Source organism: Chrysemys picta, chromosome 7, assembly GCF_011386835.1.
Source record: "Chrysemys picta bellii isolate R12L10 chromosome 7, ASM1138683v2, whole genome shotgun sequence".
NCBI classification, from domain to species: domain Eukaryota; kingdom Metazoa; phylum Chordata; order Testudines; family Emydidae; genus Chrysemys; species Chrysemys picta.
Genome location: NC_088797.1, coordinates 112,979,834 through 113,003,258, shown reverse-complemented (window position 1 = coordinate 113,003,258; position 23,425 = coordinate 112,979,834). Strand labels below are relative to the sequence as shown.

General features: G+C 41.8%; 1 protein-coding gene across 2 annotated transcripts in view; it reads right to left on the bottom strand.

Moving 5' to 3' along the window:
- CACUL1 (CDK2 associated cullin domain 1) overlaps positions 1 to 23,425 on the bottom strand; it is a 76,628-nt gene that overhangs the window by 45,153 nt on the left and 8,050 nt on the right. Inside the window, exons 2-4 of one of the 2 annotated variants that reach the window (XM_005284154.4) lie at positions 20,236 to 20,362; positions 12,301 to 12,403; positions 3,331 to 3,426 (exon numbers count right to left, since the gene is read on the bottom strand). In XM_005284154.4, the coding sequence (XP_005284211.2) occupies positions 3,331 to 3,426; positions 12,301 to 12,403; positions 20,236 to 20,362 (326 nt within the window). The remainder of the gene's footprint in view (positions 1 to 3,330; positions 3,427 to 12,300; positions 12,404 to 20,235; positions 20,363 to 23,425) is intronic. The other variant, XM_065552379.1, reaches the window with a different exon arrangement.

The following is a 23,425-nucleotide window of genomic DNA, read 5'->3' as shown; positions in this document are numbered from 1 at the left end:
TGATCTTTGAGGAGGCAGAAGAATAGAGTATCAAGGAGTTGATAGTGGGTATTCTTGACTTCCTCCAATGGAATCTAGAGAGCGCCAGCCAGTATGGCCATTGGGGTGGTGGTGGCATAGAACCCGGTGGTGGCACCCATGCATAGCCATACGAGGATGGTGGTGTTGGGACCCTCTGTGGGTATATCGTTGGGCTCTCTTGGTAGTGAGCACCATATGGAGCTTGGGAGGAGTACTGCAACACTACCTCCTCAGGCTTACTGTTTGAACCCTCGCTAGAGAGCAGAGGGGCATCGCATGGGAGTGGGGATACTTCCCATGTTTGGTAGAGGCTCAATGAAGAGGTCTCGGTACTGAGAGGGGGAGACTCTGGTGCATGTGATGTGGAAGTATCTTGAATGGCAGAATTCCTCTAGTACCGATGATGCCAATGATGGTAGTGATGCCGGGGGGACAGAGATATTTTCCACACCAGTCGCTTGGGTGCCTGGCAAGCCATCATTGGAGGTACCTATGCAGGCTCGCATACTGGGAGCGTCTTTTTAGAACAGTGCTTACTCCTGTCTTTCGGTGCCGATGACACGGCGCCCATGCTCATTGGGTCCATGGGCCTGTCAGCAGTACCAGTTGCTGTCGGTTTCCATGAGCCATGGGTGCCGGACTGAGATGGCCTCAATGCCAAAGATACTGAGTGAGATGGTGATCACTTGCAGCTATCTCGGCGCTCACTATGGGGGCTTCCTGCTCTCCTCTTAGATGATCTGTGAGAGGGGTCCACAGCCCTTAGATGTGGAAGGCTGTGGGAAAGACTCACATCTACCAGGAAACTGGGGTCGGAGAGCTGCCTCCATGAAGATAATCTTCTGGCAGAGTTCTCTGTCTTTGCAGGATCTTGGCCAGAGTTGTTGGCAAAGGCAACACTTTTGTTGCATATGGCCTTCCCTGAGGCAGTGAAAGCACTGAGAATGCTTATCTGCGATTGGAATCACCTCTTTACAAGTGAGGCAATTCTTGAAGCCCAGCGAACTGGGCATACCCCGTTGGGGGAAAGGGTCCCCAATGGGGGAGAAAAGGCCGGAAGAAAAAAAAAGTCTTCTTTAAATTTTTTTCTTTTTAAAGGATAAAATAAAAATAGAAAAACAACTAGTAACTATAGGTATGTGAATTAAGATGATAGTCTTAAAGGACTACTAACGGCTCCATCTCTGGCCAGGGGCGGTTGAGAAGGAACTGAGGAGGGTTAGCCCACGCATGCTGGCTAGCCTCATGGCACAGCACGAGGAGAGACCATGTATGTGCGGGCACAATGGACACTGCTATTTAAGTTCTCAGATTAGCAGCGCAGGGATGCAAGCACGCCTACAGTGGAGCACCCATAAGGACACTACTCGAAGAAGAACCTATATTTTTCATTTTAAAACAGGAGTTAAAAGCAGATTCTGTTACCATCTGCCTGTTTACTACTTACATAACCCTCATGTATAGTGTCTAATCAGTAAGTTTGACAGTTTGATTTATAATTAGTTTCTTATCTGTTTTCACCATTTTCAGATATTGTTAACTGTACTCTCAAAAACTCTCTATCAAGAAACTAACAGAATTTAAAAAGTTTCCCTTCACATCAAGAAGAAATGAACACCAGCTGAAATAACACTGTTATGACTGCTATATAAAAAGACAACAGACGGGATGGGGAAACCTATGCAGCAATCAGAACCTGTGATTAAATAAAAAAGTTATACTGAATAAGAGAATACAATTACTGCAATGCTATCTGCTAAAGACAGCTTTTACCAGGATTTTACACAATAAACCTACCTCCTGGTGATAAAAGCATGTACTTGGAACATTAAGAACGTATTATTTTAGATATGGGCTCTAAATCATGAATAAAGGACAGCTCAAAGCATACAGATAATGCAACTGTTTCTCACTTAGCACGCAGAAAGCAAGCACGGCACGCTCCTGAGGAGAGCCAACTCATCGCAACAAAGATGGGTAAATCAAGAGGTATAGCTATCTCTGCCTTCATATCCCATCTCAAGGGACTGAACTGACTCATTCCTTCACCAGCAAGTAGATCTCTGGGGATCTGTTGGGGAGGGGATTGGGGTTTTTTTTGTGGGGGAGGGGCACAATGGGGTTGGTACAAGAGATTAAGCTGGGCAAACTACACAGTGCTAGCTCCCAAAGAGAGGACTGGAGAATCCTCACCTCCTCATCATGCTCCCTGGCTCCACTACTCACTGGTCCATGTGGAGGGGACTAAAGAATCCCCATCTCCTTTTATAATTTGCAGGATTATAATAAAGATACAGGAGTGACCCCTTAGCTAAAAATTGTGGCAAATGAATTAAACACATGCGCACATGCACTCCTCCATCTTATAACAAAATTTTTTTTGCATCTAGGAAAGGGAATTTTTTTAAACAGAGCTTGAGATTAAAAGTATAAGACGTTTTTAAAAATTTTATCTAAGATTTTTCCTTGATCTACATATGAAATATTCCTTCTATTCATATTCTTGAGTGAAGTCCAATGCATAAACTATTTTTGATGAGATCACATGCTATTTTTGTTTTTAGTTATTCATTACAAAAATATAAATCTTGGCGCTCCAACAGGTTCCCACAGAATTATTATAAGCTTCTGCATAGGTATCAAAGAGCTTATAAACTCCACAGGAAGGAATTTAGAAAATCTAGAAGACCAATAGTTACAGTTCAATGATTTTAGAACTTCTGCAAAAATACTTGCAAACTGTAAGGTTTGTAAACAAATTTGTTTGGTGCAACTGATGCGCTGAATTCCATTATCAATATGGCTATTTATGCTTCCAAGAGACCATAGTGGGGTTGGGTTTTTTTAATTTTTTTGTTTGTGTGGTTCCCCCCGCTTACATAACTACAAGAAGCCATTGTAGGCCTAGAGAATTTGTGCAACCTAAAGAGAGAAATCATCTTCTCCATAATGCACCCAACCTACCAGGCCAACATACAACAAGCCTATGAGCTGGCCAAACTTGCAATACATTTAAAAAATTACACAAGAGTTGATTTTTTGCTGTCAGTACAAAAAAAAAAATCAGTCTTTCTGCTATGAAGACACTGGCAAGGCAGAAAAATAGCAAACAACTCTCAATTTATTTGCATTGCTTTTCTTATCTTTCTAGATTTGATCGTAAGTGTGATACCAGCAGCAAAAGCAACAATGAATACTAAATTCTGTATGAAAATAAGTCATTGAAGTTGCACTTAGCTCTTTCCACTTTCAGTTAACATCTCAATGTGCATGGACATAGTCTATTCAAAAAGAATGTTCTAAACTTACCATATATATGAAAAGAGGCACAATGCTCTGCAATGCTCCCATATATTGTCCAAGAGCTATGTTAAATCTTTCAATATACAGATCTGGAGGGCTGGCCTGCAAGAAACGGTAAAAGGGAAGGAGTAATTTTAACACAAAGGAAGACACAAATGTAGGACACCATGGACTACACTTTCAACTCAAAACTCCCAAGGCTAAAAAGAATGCAACACTTAGTCCAAGAGGGGCAAGTCACATATTAATCCAGAATTCCTATTTCCAATTAGAATTAGAACGACCTCCACTAAGACACCCAGCAAAAACTTAGCCTACAACATCCAGTTTCCCCCCCAGAAATGTGTCATTACTCTGACAAATATGTCCAGTTATACCTCCTCATGCCTGTAATATAAACCATTATTTAGCACAACCAAGTATGTACATTTAACTAAGCATCCAAACATTCTTTTGAAAGGTCAGGGCTAGATCCTGACAATGAATCTGTATAGGCACTGAAGTGTGCCTGCATAGATCCATTTTTGGGATCTAGCTCAGAGGTGGGCAAACTACGGCCCGCGGGCCCCTCCTGCCCAGCCCCTGAGCTCCTGGCCCGGGAGGCTAGCCCCCGGCCCCTCCCCTCCCCCCACCCCTGCAGCCTCAGCGCGTCACACTGCCAGCACAACGCTCTGGGCAGCCGCGGCCTGACCTGTGCTCTGAGCAGTGCGGCTGTAATGCCGCCGGCCACTGGTGCTCTGTGTTGTGCGGTAAGGGGGCAAGGAGCGGGGGGGGGGGTTGGATAGAGGACAGGCGAATTCGGGGGGGTGGTCAGGGGCTGGGGGGGGTGGAGAGGAGTTGGGGCAGTCAGAGGGCGGGGAACAGGGGGGTTGTATGGGGCAAGGGTGCCGGGGGGGCAGTCAGGAATGAGAGGGGGGTTGGATGGGGCGGCAGGGGGTAGTCAGAGGTGGGGGGTCCGGCGGTGGGGTCAGGGGACAGGGAATGTGGGGGGGGGGGTTGATGGGGTAAGACTCCCGGGGCAGGGGCTGTCAGGGGACAGGGGAGTTGGATGGGGCAGGAGTCCTGGGGGAGCAGTCAAGGGGCGAGAAGTGGGGGAGTTGGATAGGAGGCGGGGATTGGGCCACGCCTGGCTGTTTAGGGAGACACAGCCTCCCCTAACTGACCCTCCATACCACGTTGGAAACCCAATGTGGCACTCAGGCCAAAAAGTTTGCCCGCCCCGATCTAGCTCTTAGACATTATGGTGACATTAAGCTACTGCTCGGCATATAAGGTAGTGTGGAGCCACATTGCCCAAGTAGGAGTTCCAGGAGGCATTTGTTCCTCAAGAAACTGTCTCTGGGTTTTGCTGAGTTTTTCCGTGTGAGGGAAGTATGATCAGACGTTTAGCTGGAGTTGGTGGTGTGATACATAATGCCTTATGAAGTTTCTAGGCCAGAAGCAACAGCACCACTCTCAAGGGGTTTGCTACTCTCCAAGGCCAGCCACATTTGCTATTGAACTTGAACAGGGAACATGCCTTCCCCTGTCCGACTCCACACAAACACTAACAATACATTATTTGGTAGTTTTAAGAATTTAGCTTCTTCTTTATATGGCTCTTCATTAAAATGAGATACTAAATGGAAATTCAAATTAAGATGGATGCATAGAGTGTTTCCAAGTTTGACAGCTAGTTGCTTGACAGACGTGTCATGGCTAAAAATGTTTGCACACTTACCACAAGGAAATAGTTAACTGCTAGAACACCACACGTCTATTTCCATGCAGTTTTAAAACCTGGTGCAAGCCATTAGAGCAACGTGATAAAACGTTACCAAAAAATGACTAAATAAACCCATTTTGATAAGAAGTAGGGGTGGTTCTCTGTTGCAGAGAATCATGATGAAAAGTAAGTGACCAACGTAACTGCAAGTTAGTGATTTCAAAGTGAGATGTTCATATTTAATAAAATTTTGACTACTAGTTTGAAAAAGGAAAGCGTAACAAATAATTCCCCAACTAGAGCAACTTATGTAAGTGCAATACCAGGAATGATCACTTCTCTCGCTGTCACAGTCTAATTAGGCACATCCACAAGTGCAATTAATAATTTTTGCTGTTTTTCACACTGGGAAAATTAATCTGTCAAGCCTTTACAACAGAAATAGATGTCTTGATTTTTTTTCCCATGGCCATGTCCATTAAAGATTACATTTTTTCCAACAAAATATCCACTAAAAATTATGAGATTATATTTAGTTCTTTCAGCTTTTTGGGACAAAGTCCAGCAGAAAACTGAACCCAGGGCTGCCAGGCCAAAGGAACCCCACAAGCCCTCTGCCTAGACAGACCAGAAGGAAATCTCTAATAATGCCTAAAGAATGCCAAATTAACCATTTTTCAGCTGCCTCATTTCTGAAATTCTGCTCAGCCCACTCACCACACACATGCAATCTGACTCTTAGGAAAAGGGTTCAATAAGCATACTCCATTTTTACTGAGTCACCTTCTCTGCCTATTAGCTGGAGGGAAGGGGGGATGAGACAAAGAAATCCTTGCCCAAAGATGCAGAGAGGACCCGAAAGAGAAGGGCCATTCAACAGACCCACTCACTCCAATAAATGGTGATCAGAGAGGTGAGAACCCCTATGGCAGTATAAGAAGCCGGGAAGCCATCCCCTGCTCAATTCTCTCCTCCCAATATATCAATATTAAGAAACATTATTTGAATTCTAGTAGCACCCAAAATGTAGGCACTTTCCACAAACAGGACGACAGTCCCTGCCTGATAAAGTTTATGATCTATGATGACAAGTGGCACATACATTACATATTTTAATTAAATATACATTGGCTTCTGTTTGTGGTTTGGGCTGCTCACCAGTCCACCCTACTATTGATATCCAAGAACACTCTTTCAAACTAAGCAATAATTTCCTATTCTGTTTCTGTTAACTTTTCAGTGCCACCTAACGAACTGTTATTCAGCCTTGTAGATTCATTTTACATCCACCCCTTTACACTGTAATTTCTCCAGCAAAGAATGTATGAAGTGGGGGCCTGGCAATCAGTTTGAAACAGAGGAGGCGGGAGGCAATGAATACAGAAGCAATACGTTGTACGTTGTATGTTTTGTAACTTTAATGGGGGTGTAGAAGCGGCTGTGATCCATTAATGTTAAGAAGAAAAGTTAATTGGTCTTTTTTTTAGTTTGCAATTAGTATAGCAGTATTCATTCTAGACAGAACTGCTGCTTGTGTCAAAATTAAAATATAGCCCTCTGCAAAGTCTAAGCTACATTGCGACTAAAGTCAACTTTTATTTGCATTCTACTGCCACCTACAGTAAAAGGTATAAATCTAAAATTTCAGAGTGGTAGCCGTGTTAGTCTGTACCAGCAAAAACAACGAGGAGTCCTTGTGGCACCTTAGAGACTAACAAAATTTTTGGGGCATAAGCTTTTGTGGGCTAGAACCCACTTCATCAATCTCAAATTGATAACCAGGAGTAATATTGGACATTAGGAAAGCTAAAGATTCTAAGTATCAGAGGGGTAGCCGTGTTAGTCTGAATCTGTAAAAAGCAACAGAGGGTCCTGTGGCACCTTTGAGACTAACAGAAGTACTGGGAGCATAAGCTTTCGTGGGTAAGAACCTCACTTCACTAAGACTTACTTGCATCTGAAGAAGTGAGGTTCTTACCCACGAAAGCTTATGCTCCCAGTACTTCTGTTAGTCTCAAAGGTGCCACAGGACCCTCTGTTGCTTTTTAAAGATTCTAAGTTTATAAACACCATTTCCTCTTGCTTTTTTAGGGCTCTTTTCAACCCCTCTGAAATCATTAAGTCTTTCTATTGACTTCAATGGAAGATGGACTGGTCCCTTAATGCAGTATTCAAAAGAATATGTACGTGGGGCGAATATTCTCTAGTCTAGAAGGAATTGTGTCAAGTAAAAGCATCTCGGTGATGAACCCACTACAGACAGAGGATAGGTTTTAATAAAACTAGAAACCAGCAAAACTAAAAAGCCTGTCCAGAGATCAAATGCTCAAACATTATGTTCAGATATCTGACAGATTTCCAACTTTTTTTGTTCAGTGTTCCCACTAGGAAATTTCAACGTGAGGATGACCAGATTGTTCTGCAAAAACAACAAGGAGTCTGGTGGCACCTTAAAGACTAACAGATTTATTTGGGCATAAGCTTTCGTGAGTAAAAACCTCACTTCTTCAGATGCATAGAGTGAAAGTTACAGATGCAGGCATTATATACTGACACATGGAGAGCAGGGAGTTACTTGGCAAGTGGAGAACCAGTGTTGACAGGGCCAATTCAATCAGGGTGGATGTAGTCCACTCCCAATAATAGATGAGCAGGTGTCAATTCCAGGAGAGGAAAAGCTGCTTCTGTAATGAGCCAGCCACTCCCAGTCCCTATTCAAGCCCAGATTAATGGTGTTAAATTTGCAAATGAATTTTAGTTCTGCTGTTTCTCTTTGAAGTCTGTTTCTGAAGCTTTTTGTTCAATGATAGTGATTTAAATCTGTAATAGAATGACCAGGGAGATTGAAGTGTTCACTTACTGGCTTATGTATGTTACCATTCCTGATGTCCGATTTGTGTCCATTTATTCTTTTGCGGAGGGACTGACCGGTTTGGCCAATGTACACGGCAGAGGGGCATTGCTGGCACATGATGGCATATATATGAGCCCTTGATGGTGTGGCTGATGTGGTTGGGGCCTCTGATTGTGTCGCCAGAGTAGATATGGGGACAGAGTAGGCAACGAGGTTTGCTACAGGGATTGGTTCCTGGGTTGTGTTTCTGTGGTGTGGTGTGTAGTTGCTGGTGAGTATTTGCTTCAGGTTGGGGGGTTGTCTGTAAGTGAGGACTGGCCTGCCTCCCAAGGTCTGTGAGAGTGAGGGATCATTTTCCAGGATAGGTTGTAGATCGTGGATAATGCGCTGGAGAGGTTTTAGCTGGGGGCTGTAGGTGATGGCCAGTGGTGTTCTGTTATTGTCCTTGTTGGGCCTGTCCCGTAGTAGGTGATTTCTGGGTACCCGTCTTGCTCTGTCAATCTGTTTCCTCACTTCCCCAGGTGGGTATTGTAGTTTTACGAATGCTTGATAAAGATCTTGTAGGTGTTTGTCTCTGTCTGAGGGTTGGAGCAAATTCGGTTGTATCTTAGGGCTTGGCTGTAGACAATGGATCGTGTGATGTGTCTTGGATGGAAGCTGGAGGCATGTAGCTACCTATAGCGGTCAGTAGGTTTCCGGTATAGGGTGGTGTTTATGTGACCATCACTTATTTGCACTGTCGTGTCCAGGAAGTGGATCTCTTGTGTGGACTGGTCCAGGCTGAGGTTGATGGTGGGGTGGAAATTGTTGAAGTCCAGGTGGAATTCTTCAAGGGCCTCCTTTCCGTGGGTCCATATGATGAAGATGTTTGACATATCTACTCTGGCGACACCATCAGAGGACCCAACCACATCAGCCACACCATCAAGGGCTCATTCACCTGCACATCCACTAATGTTATATATGCCATCATGTGCCAGCAATGCCCCTCTGCCGTGTACATTGGCCAAACCGGACAGTCCCTCCGCAAAAGAATAAATGGACACAAATCGGACATCAGGAATGGTAACATACATAAGCCAGTAAGTGAACACTTCAATCTCCCTGGTCATTTTATTACAGATTTAAAAGTCACTATCATTGAACAAAAAAACTTTAGAAACAGACTTCAAAGAGAAACAGCAGAACTAAAATTCATTTGCAAATTTAACACCAATAATCTGGGCTTGAATAGGGACTGGGAGTGGCTTGCTCATTACAGAAGCAGCTTTTCCTCTCCTGGAATTGACACCTCCTCATCTAATATTGGGAGTGGACTACATCCACCCTGATTGAATTGGCCCTGTCAACACTGGTTCTCCACTTGCCAAGTAACTCCCTGCTCTCCATGTGTCAGTATATAATGCCTGCATCTGTAACTTTCACTCTATGCATCTGAAGAAGTGAGGTTTTTACTCACGAAAGCTTATGCCCAAATAAATCTGCTAGTCTTTAAGGTGCCACCAGACTCCTTGTTGTTTTTATAGATACAGACTAACACGGCTACCCCCTGATACTTGACAGATTGTTCTGGCATACTGGTTATACACAGATGCTCTGTAATGCAGCTGTTACACAACTGCTGCTAACTACTCTGCTTGCTGAGGAGATGACATTTTGCATGCCTGCCATTGCAATTTTTATCACCCACTCTCTTGACACAAAATTATACTATTACCACCTTGTACAAGGGCCCATCTTCTGTATCTATCCCTATTAAATCACACCAGTTAGGCAAGTGTTTGTCTGCTCAGCTACAGCACTGTAGAATAGCTGCCATGCTGTGGGCCACACATGTGAACTATGCACTGAAATACTACATGTTTTAAGAATTTTTAAGTGCTAGAGAGTAATAGGTAGTTTCCAGACTACAATCTGTCCTGCTCCCAACTTAAATGACACATAGTCCTTTAAAAACTTTAAATAGCCCCCTTTTATAGAAAAAGTAAATGTGTTCTCTTCAGTCAGGCATGGGAAAAAATGTCCAATTACAGTAGATTGCTGTGATAGGCTCCACTACACCTTACTTCATCATTTCAAAGAGGCATTGCTCTCTTGGGTTTTCGTCATTTAAACGCTGTTCAGAATACCTTCTCCATTTATCTTTAGGCAACTACCATCAGTCAACACCACACCAGTTTCATCTTTGATGAACCTCACTTCCTTTATATCTTTAGTCCTTTGTCCCATGCTTGTGCCAAGTCTTTGTTCCTAGTCTTGTGTAAAGTTCCTCGAATATATTTGCTTTTGCAACTACATTCCTGACCAATTTCTTTACATTCTTGTATTCCTTCAGGTCTCATTTGCTCCTACGCATTTGCCAGAGTCTGCTATAGCTGGTTCCAAGCCCAATTGAAAAAGAGGAGGGTTGGTGCCAGACTGGCAGCCGACAACAAAAAATTGCCAAAAATTGACACTACTTTAAGATTTAACCATCTTGCCTAGTATTTTAGAACAATGTTTACATGCTATGCAGTAGCTACAAATACCCCCAACCATGTCTCCCTTTATAAATGCCATACCAATTCCTGTCCTACTCACACATCTGGTACCTGTTCCTAGATACAATTTCAGGCTTTGATCTGCACTGTGAGACCAGCAAGCCCCCATTAAAATCAGAAGATGTTTTTTCAGTTATTTCAATAGGTGTTCAAGTGGACCTTTTATGATGAGTCTGCTCTGGACCCAGTACTCCACTGATATCCACCTACAGTTGAGTTGTACACAGTCTAACTTGCTTTGTGAAACTGTCGTTTGGAGTAACTCAAGCTCCAGTGCAGATTACAGCAAGCAAAACTGAAGGAGAGGCAGCTGAAATTGGCTGATGCAGGCAAAAATCTTAGCATAGTAAGCTAGTAGCGTTGTACAAAGATTGGGAACCCAAGACAGTCTTATAGCACAAAATCCTCTGCTTACTAAAGCCACTTTCAAGGTCCAATCCTGGAAGCCTTTTGTGAGCAAAGCTCTCATGAATTCAGTGCGAGTTCACCTGGAGAGAACTTGTACAATCAGACCCACAGTGCAAATTGTTTAACATCACCTCAAGTTGTGAGTGTTAGAATCCTTTCACACACACTCCATCATTTTACAGTGTGAAAGCTTTTATGTATGAGTTGAACTACAGGTAACCATTCCACAACAGGGAGTTCTATCCACTGAAGTTAAAGCTAGAACTATATTTATGAATACTACATTCCATAATCTTGAGATTTAAACCGCGATAATTTTTAATTATTTGTATAGCATTAATGGCGTGCTAGAGGTTTCCCAGACAGGTTCAGAGATAGATTCCTGACAAATAGTTAAAACCAGTAAAAAAACTTGTCATTAATTTGAAGCATTGTGGGGAAAAAGTGAGATTTATAGGCAAGGTACTATATTTTTACCAAGTGAAAACAAAGAACTGCTATATTTGAAGACTCCTATATGTTTCATGTTATTGCTTGACTTTTAAGTCAGCAAGTGACTATAATATCAGTTTTCAAAAGTGATTAAAGTCAATTACATGACTCTGTTGTAATTTTAGTTTGTTAACAACTATTGTCAGTGCAACATTCACTCGAAATAAACATGAACAGAACTACCTACAGTATAGCAATAAAAGTACAGCTATAGTTTTCCATTTTCAGCCTGCTGTTTGAAAACTTTCAGGATGCCCTAGACTTCCAGTTGACCAAGTGATAACAATTTGGAGAATGCTACATTATAATTTCCATGTTAGAAATTCCAAACATAACACAACACACAAAAGAAATGGATGAAAGACACTGTAGAAATATCAGAAATGCAGAGTGTGATAGGAACATACAAGCTGTATTATGATTGCTGTAAACCACTGACATCTAGAGATGGGTAAGAAAAATGCACATTTGTCTCTATCTCAAAGAATTCATATTTAACGGTACACAATTTCCACCTACTTTTTACCATCTCATACATAAATCACCAAGTTTTTTTTCTTTTAATATGCACAGTTGTCTCCAATTTCTGAGCTACGTGGATTGTAAGTGACCTTGTGTGCTTTAGATTAGCAAAGCTGAGTCAAGCACCTATGTCACGTGGGCCAGATCCTGCCTGCTTGATGCATTTGTTGTCTGCATTATGTTCAGATTCCCCGCTATCAAAGCTTTCATTTTAAAATATATTAACTCTCAGCTCTTATGCTTGCAATGACAACTTGCCAAATATGAACCAATTGTAAACCAGTGCTGTACAATCTAAACTTTCCTACGATTGTGTTACTGTCTAAATCTGTTAATTATGTATCAATTTACTGAATTGCAGGCACTAGTCTTGATAGCAACCCCTTCTAAATGCTGGTTCCAGTACAATGGCAGATCCCAGGAAAACAACAAAATTAGATTGTGCAGCTTCTTACCTGCAGCTCCTTTGAGACTCTCTCTAAGTGGTTAGTTATCTTTTTTATTAGGTCACTATACATCTGTTCCGAATGCTGCTGGCATACACATTTATACACACAACTGCAGAAACAAATATAGGAACAATGATGAATTTACAACAGTTTGCAATGGAGGGCAGTGAACATTTAAAATACTGCTTTAAATCTCAATTTAGAGGGCAGCAAGATGACACTTTAACAGTTTGTACACTAAGCCAATGACTAAGGCCCCAATCCTGAAATCTCAGCATGGATCCCCATTGACTTCAATGAAGACCCACCATAATGGAGCTCAGGGCAAGATCAGAACCTAATGCTGTCTAGGAAGTAATTTTGCACTCCTAAGTACATTGGTAATTCTATGAACAGTACACTTTGTATGTTTCTCCTTCCATACACAGCATTAAAGTTACCATATCAAGTACTCAGTTGATGATTTTTTCAAGTTACATTAATAATAAAATCTTTCCACTAAAATTACCAATACATTTAAAAGATTTCTGCCTCTTGAATTCATATAAGATATACAGCACTGTCAATCAGTCATAAAAATAAAAATAGCACAAACATCGGTTTTAAGCCATCAAAAGCCACAAAATGTATTGCCAAGGATAAAACTTGGCTGACTGCCTTAGAATGAGAGCATATTACAAATCGCCAACCATTGGTCTAAGACTTTTGACATAAAACCATATCTCCACACCAACATGAAGTCAGGAGGCCATAAATGGTATCTTAACTGCTCATTTTAGGATCTGGTTGGTTTAAGTCAAATCATCAACATTAGTTCTTCTTTTAAAAGATTTTATTTGCCTCCATGGCAACAAAATTACACATTAGAAATATACTTAAATAGTAATAAAACAAATATTTACAATACTTGCAGCAAAAACATGCCCTAAGCTAATCATAAACGTCTTGAAGATTAGACACAGCTTACCTTTGCCAAAATATAGGGAGGATAAAAATAGATTTTTTTTAGGGATGTCGATTAATCACAGTTAACTCATGCAATTAACTCAAAAAAATTAATCACTATAAAAAATTTAATTGCAATTAATTGCAGTTTTAATTGCACTGTTAAACAATAGAATACCAATTGAAATGTTTTAAATATTTTGGATTTTTTTTACATTTTCATATATATTGTATTCTGTGTTATAATTGAAATCAAAGTGTATATTTTTATTAAATATTTGCCCTGTAAAAATGATAAACAAAAGAAACTATTACTTTTGTTTTTTATAGTGCAAATACTTGTAATAAAAAATAAATATAAAATGAGCACTGTACACTTTGTATTATGTTGTAATTGAAATCAATATATTTGAAAATGTAGAAATTAGCCAAAATATTTAAATAAATGGTATTCTATTGTTTAACTGTGCAATAAAAAAAATTAATCGCTATTCATTGCACTGTTAATCATGATTATTTTTTAATTGCTTGACAGCCCTACTTTTTTTTAAATTAAAAATCAGATTTTTAATTTGAATTTGATTTTTTTATTTTGTTATTTAAACTAAGTTTTTCTTTCTAACAATAAACCAGTTTAAAATGAAATATGAATTTAATACAAAATATGTTAAGGGCTAAACTTATTATACTCTCCTAAAACATTTCAATAAAAAATAAATATGCTGAATCCATGAGCCTCTAATCAAACTTTGAGTTAAAGGCTGGTTTTCTATATTAAGAAAGAATCGGGAGGAAATAGCTAACTTTTGAGGTCAAGCTTTTAAAAAACGGCAAAATAGATCAAGCCTATGTAACTTCAATGTCATTTTCAAGAGACTTAGGCAAATAGGAACATAAGCTTCAGTCACTTTCGTGTAGGCATATTTACTACAGTTTATCAAATATATTGACAGAACAAGGAGCAATGGTCTCAAGTTGCGGTGGGGGAGGTCCAGGTTGGATATCAGGAAAAACTATTTCACTAGGAGGGTGGTGAAACACTGGAATGCGTTACCTAGGGAGGTGGTGGAGTCTCCTTCCTTGAAAAAAAGAAGAACAGGAGGACTTGTGGCACCTTAGAGACTAACAAATTTATTAGAGCATAAGCTTTCGTGGACTACAGCCCACTTCATCCGAAGAAGTGGGCTGTAGTCCACGAAAGCTTATGCTCTAATAAATTTGTTAGTCTCTAAGGTGCCACAAGTCCTCCTGTTCTTCTTTTTGTGGATACAGACTAACACGGCTGCTACTCTGAAACTCTCCTTCCTTGGAGGTTTTTAAGGCCCGGCTTGATAAAGCCCTGGCTGGGATGATTTAGCTGGGAATTGGTCCTGCTTTGAGCAGGGGGTTGGACTAGATGACCTCTTGAGGTCCCTTCCAACTCTGATATTCTATGATTCTATGATTATCCCTGTTTAATAAATCGTTTAGCTGTAAACATAAAACATGTTTTGATAAGAGAAGTTTATGTGTCTAAAACATTTAAGATTGTTTTGTTTAATCAAAGTAAGTTTTATACTCTGTTTTATGTGTTTAATTAAATTTCAGTTACCATCTTAATGCAACTTGACACAAATCATGAGCAAAAAAGTTAATTATCTAGTAAATCAGTATGTCATTCTCCATTTTCTAACTAAAAATGTACAATTATTAATCTGAAAATAGTAAGCTATATGTTTGCTTAAATAAATGTATATAGTTATAAATGTATACAGTTTTGCTTCCTTAGTAGCAGAAAGATGTACCAATTCTAGCATGAAGGCTCATTTAGTTGTAAACCAACAAGTTTTAATGGTTATATTAATTAATAAGAATGCAACTCTCTCTAGAAAATAACTAACATACAAATGGAAAGGTTGGTTTAAATCATTGATTTTAATAAAAGGCTTCCCACTTGATTTAAATCAATGATTTAAAAATCAATCCACCCTACCAAAAACTTTTGCTGTTATATTAATACAACTTGTATTTTTTTTTTAATTTTATGTGAATTTGGCTCTTTTGAAAGTTAATACTACTACTAATCCTTCTAGTACTCAGAGGCAACATGAACTAACGGATAGGGCAGCAGACTGGAAATCTGGTTCCTACTCCTGTCTCTGGCACTACCTGCTGTATGATCTTGGGCAAGTCACTTCACCTCTCTGTGTCTTTGTTTCTCCTCCCCACATTTGGTCCATCTTATCTATTTAGAATGCACACAATTTGCAGTAGGGACTGCCTCTTACTGTGTGTCTGTAGAGTGCCTAGCAGAATGGGTTCTGATCCCAGTTGAGGCCTCTAGGTACTACTATAATACAAATTTATAACAAGCTAATGCCAAACAACCTTCTCTACACCTCTGCTGAAGTGCCAAAATCTCAACTACAACTATTCCTGGGGGAATTCTGCACCACTGCGCATGCACTGAATTTATGTCCCCTGCAGATTTCTTTGCTTCCCCACAGAAAAATGACTTTCTGACGGGGAAGCAAAGGGAAGCCACAAAAGTGGTCATGCAACCCTCCCCAGCAGTATGTTTCGGTGGCCCAAGGCAGCTGCCAGAGAAGTAAATCACTGTGGGGCAGGAGGCGGGACCGGGAAAGACCCAGCTGGTGGCTCCTACCCTGCGCCAGGCTCAGCTGCTAGTCCTGGCTGGGATGGGGCGGACAGGACTTCCTCTTCCCCTGCATGGCATCCGGAGCCGGGTCAGACCCATCCCCATATTTCTCCCCTGACTGCAGGAAGCTCTGCCAACCCCCTCTCTGCCTCCCCCGCTACCTGCACCCATCACACCTCATCTGCAGGTGCAGGGATCCCTGTACAGGGAGCTGTTCTCCCATCTGCCCAACCCCCATGCATCCAGACACCCTCATGCCCAGACCCTTCCACTGAGCCTCATCCCGCAATCAGAATCCCCCCGATAAACCCCACTCCCCCTGCCCCTGGATCACCCGACGAGCCACCCGCACCCAGATGCCCACCCCATCGAGCCCCAACCAGCTGCACCTGGATCCCTACCCCCCTGAGCCCAACTGCCCCAGCATCTGGACTGCCCACTGAGCCCCCCACACCCATAGCCCCCTGCAGAGCTCTATCCCCCCCACACACCCAGATCCCCCCGATGAGATCAAATCACCATCACCTGGACCCCACACTGCAGAGTCCCATTACCCTTGCACCCAGAACCCCCTCCCCCCCAAGAAGCCCCTGTGCATCCAGATCCCCCCCTCCCACGCACATCCCACTGAACTGCACGCACCCGCAGACTGCCCCACACAGAACCCTCTCAACCCCACCTGGATCCCCCGACACTAAGCCCCTCCACACTTGGATCCTGCCTTGCTGAGCCTGCCTGCCCACACCTGGCAAGGAGGGGCAGTGCCCTGGGGTGTTTCTGGGGCAGGCCCGGTCCTTGCACTTGTCAGGGTTCGGTGCAGCCTCACCGCTGAGTCTATGTCCCGGGGGGAGCTGCACCTCTGTGATCTCCCACCTCTGCGTACTGTGTCTTGTGCTCCCCAATGCCATGCTGGAGCCTCCACATTTATTTGACAAATAAAATTTGCAGAATTTTAAAATATTCTTCGCAAAATTTTTGTTTTTTGTTGCAGAATTTTTAATTTTTTGGCACAAAATGCCCTCAAGCGTATACAATCTCCAGTTCCTTCCTTTGTTTTTTTTTCCCTCCCTCAGCAGAGGCTAACAATGCCAATAAACATGTAATATGGATCACATAATGAACCATAGGATAAGACCTCCAAGAACTCGAACACTGATGAAATGTTAGGAATTAACCTCACAGTTTCACAGACGAATAAAGAGAAGCACACTCAGTAACTATATCACCCTCTCAGGCCAATGAAGAGGCATTTTGGTAGAATTATCATGACAGACTAATAGCTCCTTCAGAGACATTACAAAGTCATGACAATTTTTACTATAGAACACATTTTGTCCATCCCCTTCTAGGTCTCCTCCAGTGGCCACCTACACTGCTACTTCCCTATCCAACAGGACTCTTTTTAGAAACTGCTCCTCATCCTCTTACATATACTTAGTTTTCAACTCAACTCCCTATAGTTTCTCATGTTTACGCCTCCATACTGAGGAGTTCAGTCGTCTAGCATAAATTCTAATAACTGTACTGGGAATGACCAGGTAGAAATATATCATAGAATACATTAATGTCAGAAACAACAGTGTAATTTGGATCAAGAGAAATGGAGATAGAATAAGACAGATGAGATTGGTTTTGTGACCTCTTAAACGTACATTTAGATAAAGACAGCACATGGCTGTGGGGTTTATTTGTTCAGACACAGCACAATATATGGCCACTCCCACAATAAGTGAAGTGGACTGATTCATTTGAAATAGTACGTCATTTTACAAAGTTCTACGTGACATTGTGCAGGTTTGTACTTTAATTGCTGCTATATCTACTCCTGCCCTGAATTTCTGCATTTCTTTATGTAGTTAAACAGCAAACAGCTGTAGTTAGACAGCAATGTTTGTATATGCATATAGGTTTCTGTGTTTAACTTTGTATTTGAACACTTCTATTTTAGAACTTATTTCCCATTTTCAGATCCTGTTTTCACTTCCCGATTGCAGGCTGAGTCTGAGTCATCACTGCTCTGATATTACTCTAAGGAAGCTGAAAGAATTCTACCAGACTGCTGTTCCTTTTGGCACAGTCCCACACTTTAATGAGAGATTATCAACTCCCCAAATAGAACAATTAGAAAATAACTGAATGGAAAATAATCTGAGATTTGTAAATTTTCTAATAACGGTGATCGAAATTCTAAGTTTTTATTAGATTTAAAGAGATCTTACAAAAAGTGCTAGAAGTACAACTGATCCGTCTACCTCAGATTTTCTAAGAGATGCTCTTTACAGATTGTGTCTGTTATTTTTAACTCCTCAGGGATACAGGAAAAATAATCAGTGTATAGGGAAACTTTATTAAAGTACTTTGTGTGTGAGAGAAGGATTGGCTCCTTTATTTAGTACATCTTAGGTTTTAAGTCCAGAAGGTCTTTGTTTTTCCCATCTCTTTCTCAGACAGTGAGAAAGATAAAGATGTGTAGCTGTTTGTAGATTTGGAAAGGAAAAACAGTCTTCTGGTTAAGGCACTGGACTGGAACAAGAGATGTGGGTTCAAGTCCTGGCTCTCTTACTGAATTCCTGCAACACTTTGGGCAAGTCTTTTCATCTATGTCTCGGTATACAAAAATATATACTTCCTTTCCCCCATGCTTCGTCTACCTTGTCTATTTAGCTTGTAAACTCTGTGAGACAAGAATTGTCTCTTACTATGTGTTTGTATGGTGGCTAGAACACTAAGGCTTTGATCTCTGTTGGGGCCTGTAGGCACTATCACAATCTGAATACCAATTGTTGCTTCTGAGATTTAAATCTTTTGGGAGAAATTTAAAATTATTTATCCTTATGATTAGTTTCTTATGAAAATATATCATTCATTTTATGATTGTGACCAATTATTTTTATTTCTAAAGGAGTAAAGAGTTACTCTAATTATCTGAAGGGGAAAAAAAACGGTCTGGATTTGCTGTGTCTATTGTTTATCATAGGTCAATGCTGGTAGGTGCTAAGCTTGTCTTTATTGCTGGCTTTGTGCTCATTTGAGATTTCTAGATGGGGAGAACATCTGTTACTTCTGAAGAATGCAGATTCAGTAACCATCTAATGAATTAAAGTGAACTTATCCCTCTGAATTTTTGATACAGATGTTGCAGGCCAGAGACTGATGAGAGCATTTTCTAAGTGCAGGGAGAGGGAGAGAAGAGCAGGGTAGAGGTGATTAATTTTGTAATTGTTGAAAAATTATAAATACTTTTATTAAACAAGTAGGGCAGCAACAGGCAGTGCCCAAGAGGCAATGTGGCAGGTAATTTAATTTTCCCCATCTGGCTCCTTTTTCTAAGGATCCAGCTTGGGGAAATGGGGAGGGAGAAGTGGAAAGCTCTGTCCTAGTGACGGCAGTAGACAAGAGCTGAGAGGCCACAAGCCCCATGAAATAGAGTTGAAATAGGACTGCATTCCTGGCGCCCAGTTCTCTGCTAAGGAACATGGAAGGTGCCTTTAATCTGCTGGTGTCACTAGCAAGAGTCAGCCCCTTACCCAATATAAGCAGCTGCATCTACTCCCACCAGCATTTCTCCTACTCCCTGAATAGCTGCCACGCACAGGACAAAAACTCCCTTTCATCCCAGGTTTAGAAATATAAATCACTAATCCTTTTCTAGAGTAGACTCGTAGCACCTTGCAGGATCAGGCATCTAAGGGTATGTCTACACTGCAAAAAGAGACCTGCGGCAGTGAGACTCAGGACCCGGGTCAATTGACTCAGGCTCGTGCTGCAGAGCTAAAATTAGCAGTGTAGGCGTTTCGGCTCACGCTGGAGCCCGGGCTCTGAAGCCTGGCGAGAGGAGAGGGTCTCAGAGCCTGGGTTCCAGCCCAAGCTTGAATGTCTGAACTGCTACTTTTGGCCTTGAAGCGTGAGCTCAAGTCAGTTGACACAGGCTCAGAGACTTGTTAAGATGGGGATTTTTTTTGCTGTGTAATCATACCCTAAAAGGTTACTTGAGGCATTCACTCAACTTCTTACCATAACCCCTCCCTCTACTGCCATAATTAAGGGTGTGCTACACACTTCTGGGTGTATTATACCAAAATTCTGTGAGGGCACCGTATTTTATTTTTATAGTTTTCACTTATTCAAGGTGATCATGGTTTTGATCTACATAGATCAAGCATAAATGCATTTATTCCCCGACAGGAGATGCAAGGGTATTTGGACAACTTATTTTTTCGGATTCTAACCACATCAGTAGTAAATGGGTTGCACTTTATATAATAGACAAAATCAGTGACATATGTAGCACGTAAGGAAAGATTTTCCACATACGTTCAATTGAAAGGAAGCTATGTAGTGCTTAAAGGTTTCCTTACCTGTATATTTGTTCATAGGAGATAGGGATGTAGTCACCAGGACTCTGAGTTAAAAGCTGATCTATGGCACTGTCCAACTTTGGCCAATATGTGCTCTTATAATCTTCAATGGTTATAACATTCATTACTATGAAAAGAAAAAAAGAAAAAACTGTGTTTTACTGCACTTTTAGCCGAGGTACTCAGAGGCTGGTGAACTGTCAGATCACAACTGATAAGCACGCAAAGAACTTCATATGAATAAGTGCATTTAATCTTTGTTAGGATACACCCATCTTTCACAATAGAGGTTATACCCCAATTTGAATCTCATGTTTACTGAAATGGAAAGGTTGCTAAGTCAGTGTTTTGTGGCCCCAAAAAATAGTTAGCAATTCTGCTGTGAAAGGGAAAATCACCACCCTGGAAGCTCCAATAATGATAATATGAAACAAACAGAAAGTGGCTCAGTGACTTGGCTTATAACATATTATGCAACTGTGTGGGAAACCAGAATTAAAGATTAACACTAAGCTCTCCCACAGCGGAAGAACAAGGGCAGGCTGGGAGCAAGTTTCCCAGAACAATCCCTCTCAATTGGTTTGCAAACAACAACCATGTTAAAGGAGACCATCAACTCTCTTGACTACAGGGTTCATGAGTCAATGCAGCGACAATTTAGGACTTGTCTACATGGTGCCTTAGTCCATACTAAGTGGGCTGTAAATTATAATGTGCGCCAGCATATTGTGTGTTAACTGGCCTATGTGGACCCTGCTGGTGCAAACTCAGGGTATGTCTACGCTGTGTTTCAAAATCTGTGGCAAGTCTCAGACCCCAGGTCTACAGACTGACTCATGCTACAGCACTAAATGTAAGCCGTGTAGACATTTGGGCTCAGGCTGGAACTCTGGATCTGAAACCCACCCTCTCCCAGGCTTCAGAGCCTGAGTTCCAACCCAAACCTGAACATCTACGCAGATGATTTTAGTGCCATAGCATGAGCTCAAGTCTCTAGACCCACCGCCACCAGTTTTAAAACAGTGTAGATATACCCTAAAAGTTCCCTAGTGTGTGTTGATGTAGACCATTAACACGCACTAGGGAACTTTTTGTGCATGCCAGCAAGGGGCCATATGAGCCAGTTAGTGCACAACGCACTGGTGAACACTAGTCCCCATTGGCTGGGGTGTAAAGTAAGGCACCATGTAAACAAGCCCTATATCTTTCAGTGCCTCAGTCCTCCTTCTATAAGAGAAGCATAGTACACCCATACCTGGCAGGGATGTTGCAGGAAGCAATACATTAAAAATTGCAATGCACTCGGATATTATGGTAATGGGGGACGTAAGTACCTAAGACTAAATATACTACTGAGCTCCACCACCATCCCACTTTTGTTCCTTGTGTCCTTTTCCCCAACACACTTTGTGCATCCACACAGGCATAGTCAAGCCCCTAACAGCTGAAATTAAAGCTCTCTCTCTCTTCTTAGACAAGAAAGCTTGATTAACTACCCATGGAACAATTCCAAGGATCAGCCATTCTAGAATGGACAACACCTTTTTCCTCAAAAACACACAGTGTATTGCATTAGCAGGACCTTTTTGCTAGCTCTTGCTCTCAGAGGCCTTGCCTACACTGGCAATTCACAGCGCTGCACTTGCTGCGCTCAGGGGTGTGAAAAAAACACACCCCCTGAGCGCAGCGAGTGCAGCGCTGTAAAGCGCCACCGTAATCAGCGCCAGCAGCGCTGCACACTTGCTCACAGCGCTGCAAGCTATTCCCCTCGGAGAGGTGGAGCTCTTGCAGCGCTGCGAGAAAGCTCTTGCAGCGCTGGCGGCGCGACTACACTCGCGCTTGGCAGTGCTGTGAATCCGCAAGTGTAGCCAAGGCCTAGAGAGTTTGAACACAAGTTCCAACTAACCGAAAGACACTGGATAGTCAATACAATACAATACAGAGCATGCTTTTTCCCAAATCTGAACTGATCAGTTCAAAAGTGTATTATCTGAGCAGGGAGCTTGGTGCTGTACAGAGCAGAAGAAGAGACTGCTCCAGTTCCAAATAGCTCACATTCTAAATGGACAACATAAATTCAAACAACGTTTTGGAGAGGGATATAGTCAGAAACCATGAAGGTATTTTAAATACATTTCTAAATGTAGCATCACTACTCTATTTGGTGGATTAAAATTGATGGGATTAGTGAACTAAACATGTTTTAGTTTGCGATTTGAATGAAGGGAGCGTGGTAGCTTAATGCAACAAGAGGGACAGAATTTCAGGCAAAACGTGCAACATGAAAGACGGCACTAACAAAAAAAGTAAGATATAAAGGGCATGGAAACAGGTGTGAGTCAGGCAAGTGTCTGAATAGCAGCAGCGGCAGCAGAACCGAATTGCAAAGATTTCTCAGTAGAATGGTACTTTACATATTTCTTCTTATAGCATTTAGTTCAGATTCAGCAGTTTTGCCGACTGGGTAACTCTACAATGCTATACTGCCAGCCCATCTTGGCAAAAACTAACTATCTGTTCACTCTTGCTTAATATTTGTTATACATTCTGTTCATTACAAATGGACGGACACTAGAGGCTTTAGGACACTCAGCAGTGTATGTTGCACTACTATCGAGTACTGTAGCCTGCCTTAGCCACACCTAAACCTTCGTTCGGACAGCATGCCACTATACTCCAGCAAATCTGCGAAGTGAAAGTTATCTACGACACTAAGGACTAGAGCCACAAAGGGGACAAGCTCAGCATTACAACATGTAACATTTAGGTGCCCTGTCACCTAGTGGAATCTACCTCCCCAAGCTGGGCACCCAGGCTCCCTATGCAATGCCTGGGGAGAGTGATGCATCTAAGAATGGGATCCACAAAAGCCAGCAAGATGAGTGGGGAGCCGCCTAAGCTAGCCAACAGGAAATGCTGAGGAGAGCAATATAAATAAATAGTCATTGGAGCATAAGACCAAAGTTCAAGTCCCCACCTCCTAGGGGAATGCCTGCACCGCTGTGCTGGAGAATCAGTCTCGCTCTCTTTGGCACAATGAATATTTAAGTAATTTATACAAAGTGGCACAGCTTCAACTTGACAGAATAATACCCACACCCGGGCTTAGAGTGCTCACTTGGGAGGTGGGAGACCTAGCTTCAAGAGCCGTCTCAAAATCAGGCAGAGAGGGGACTTGAACCCAGATCTC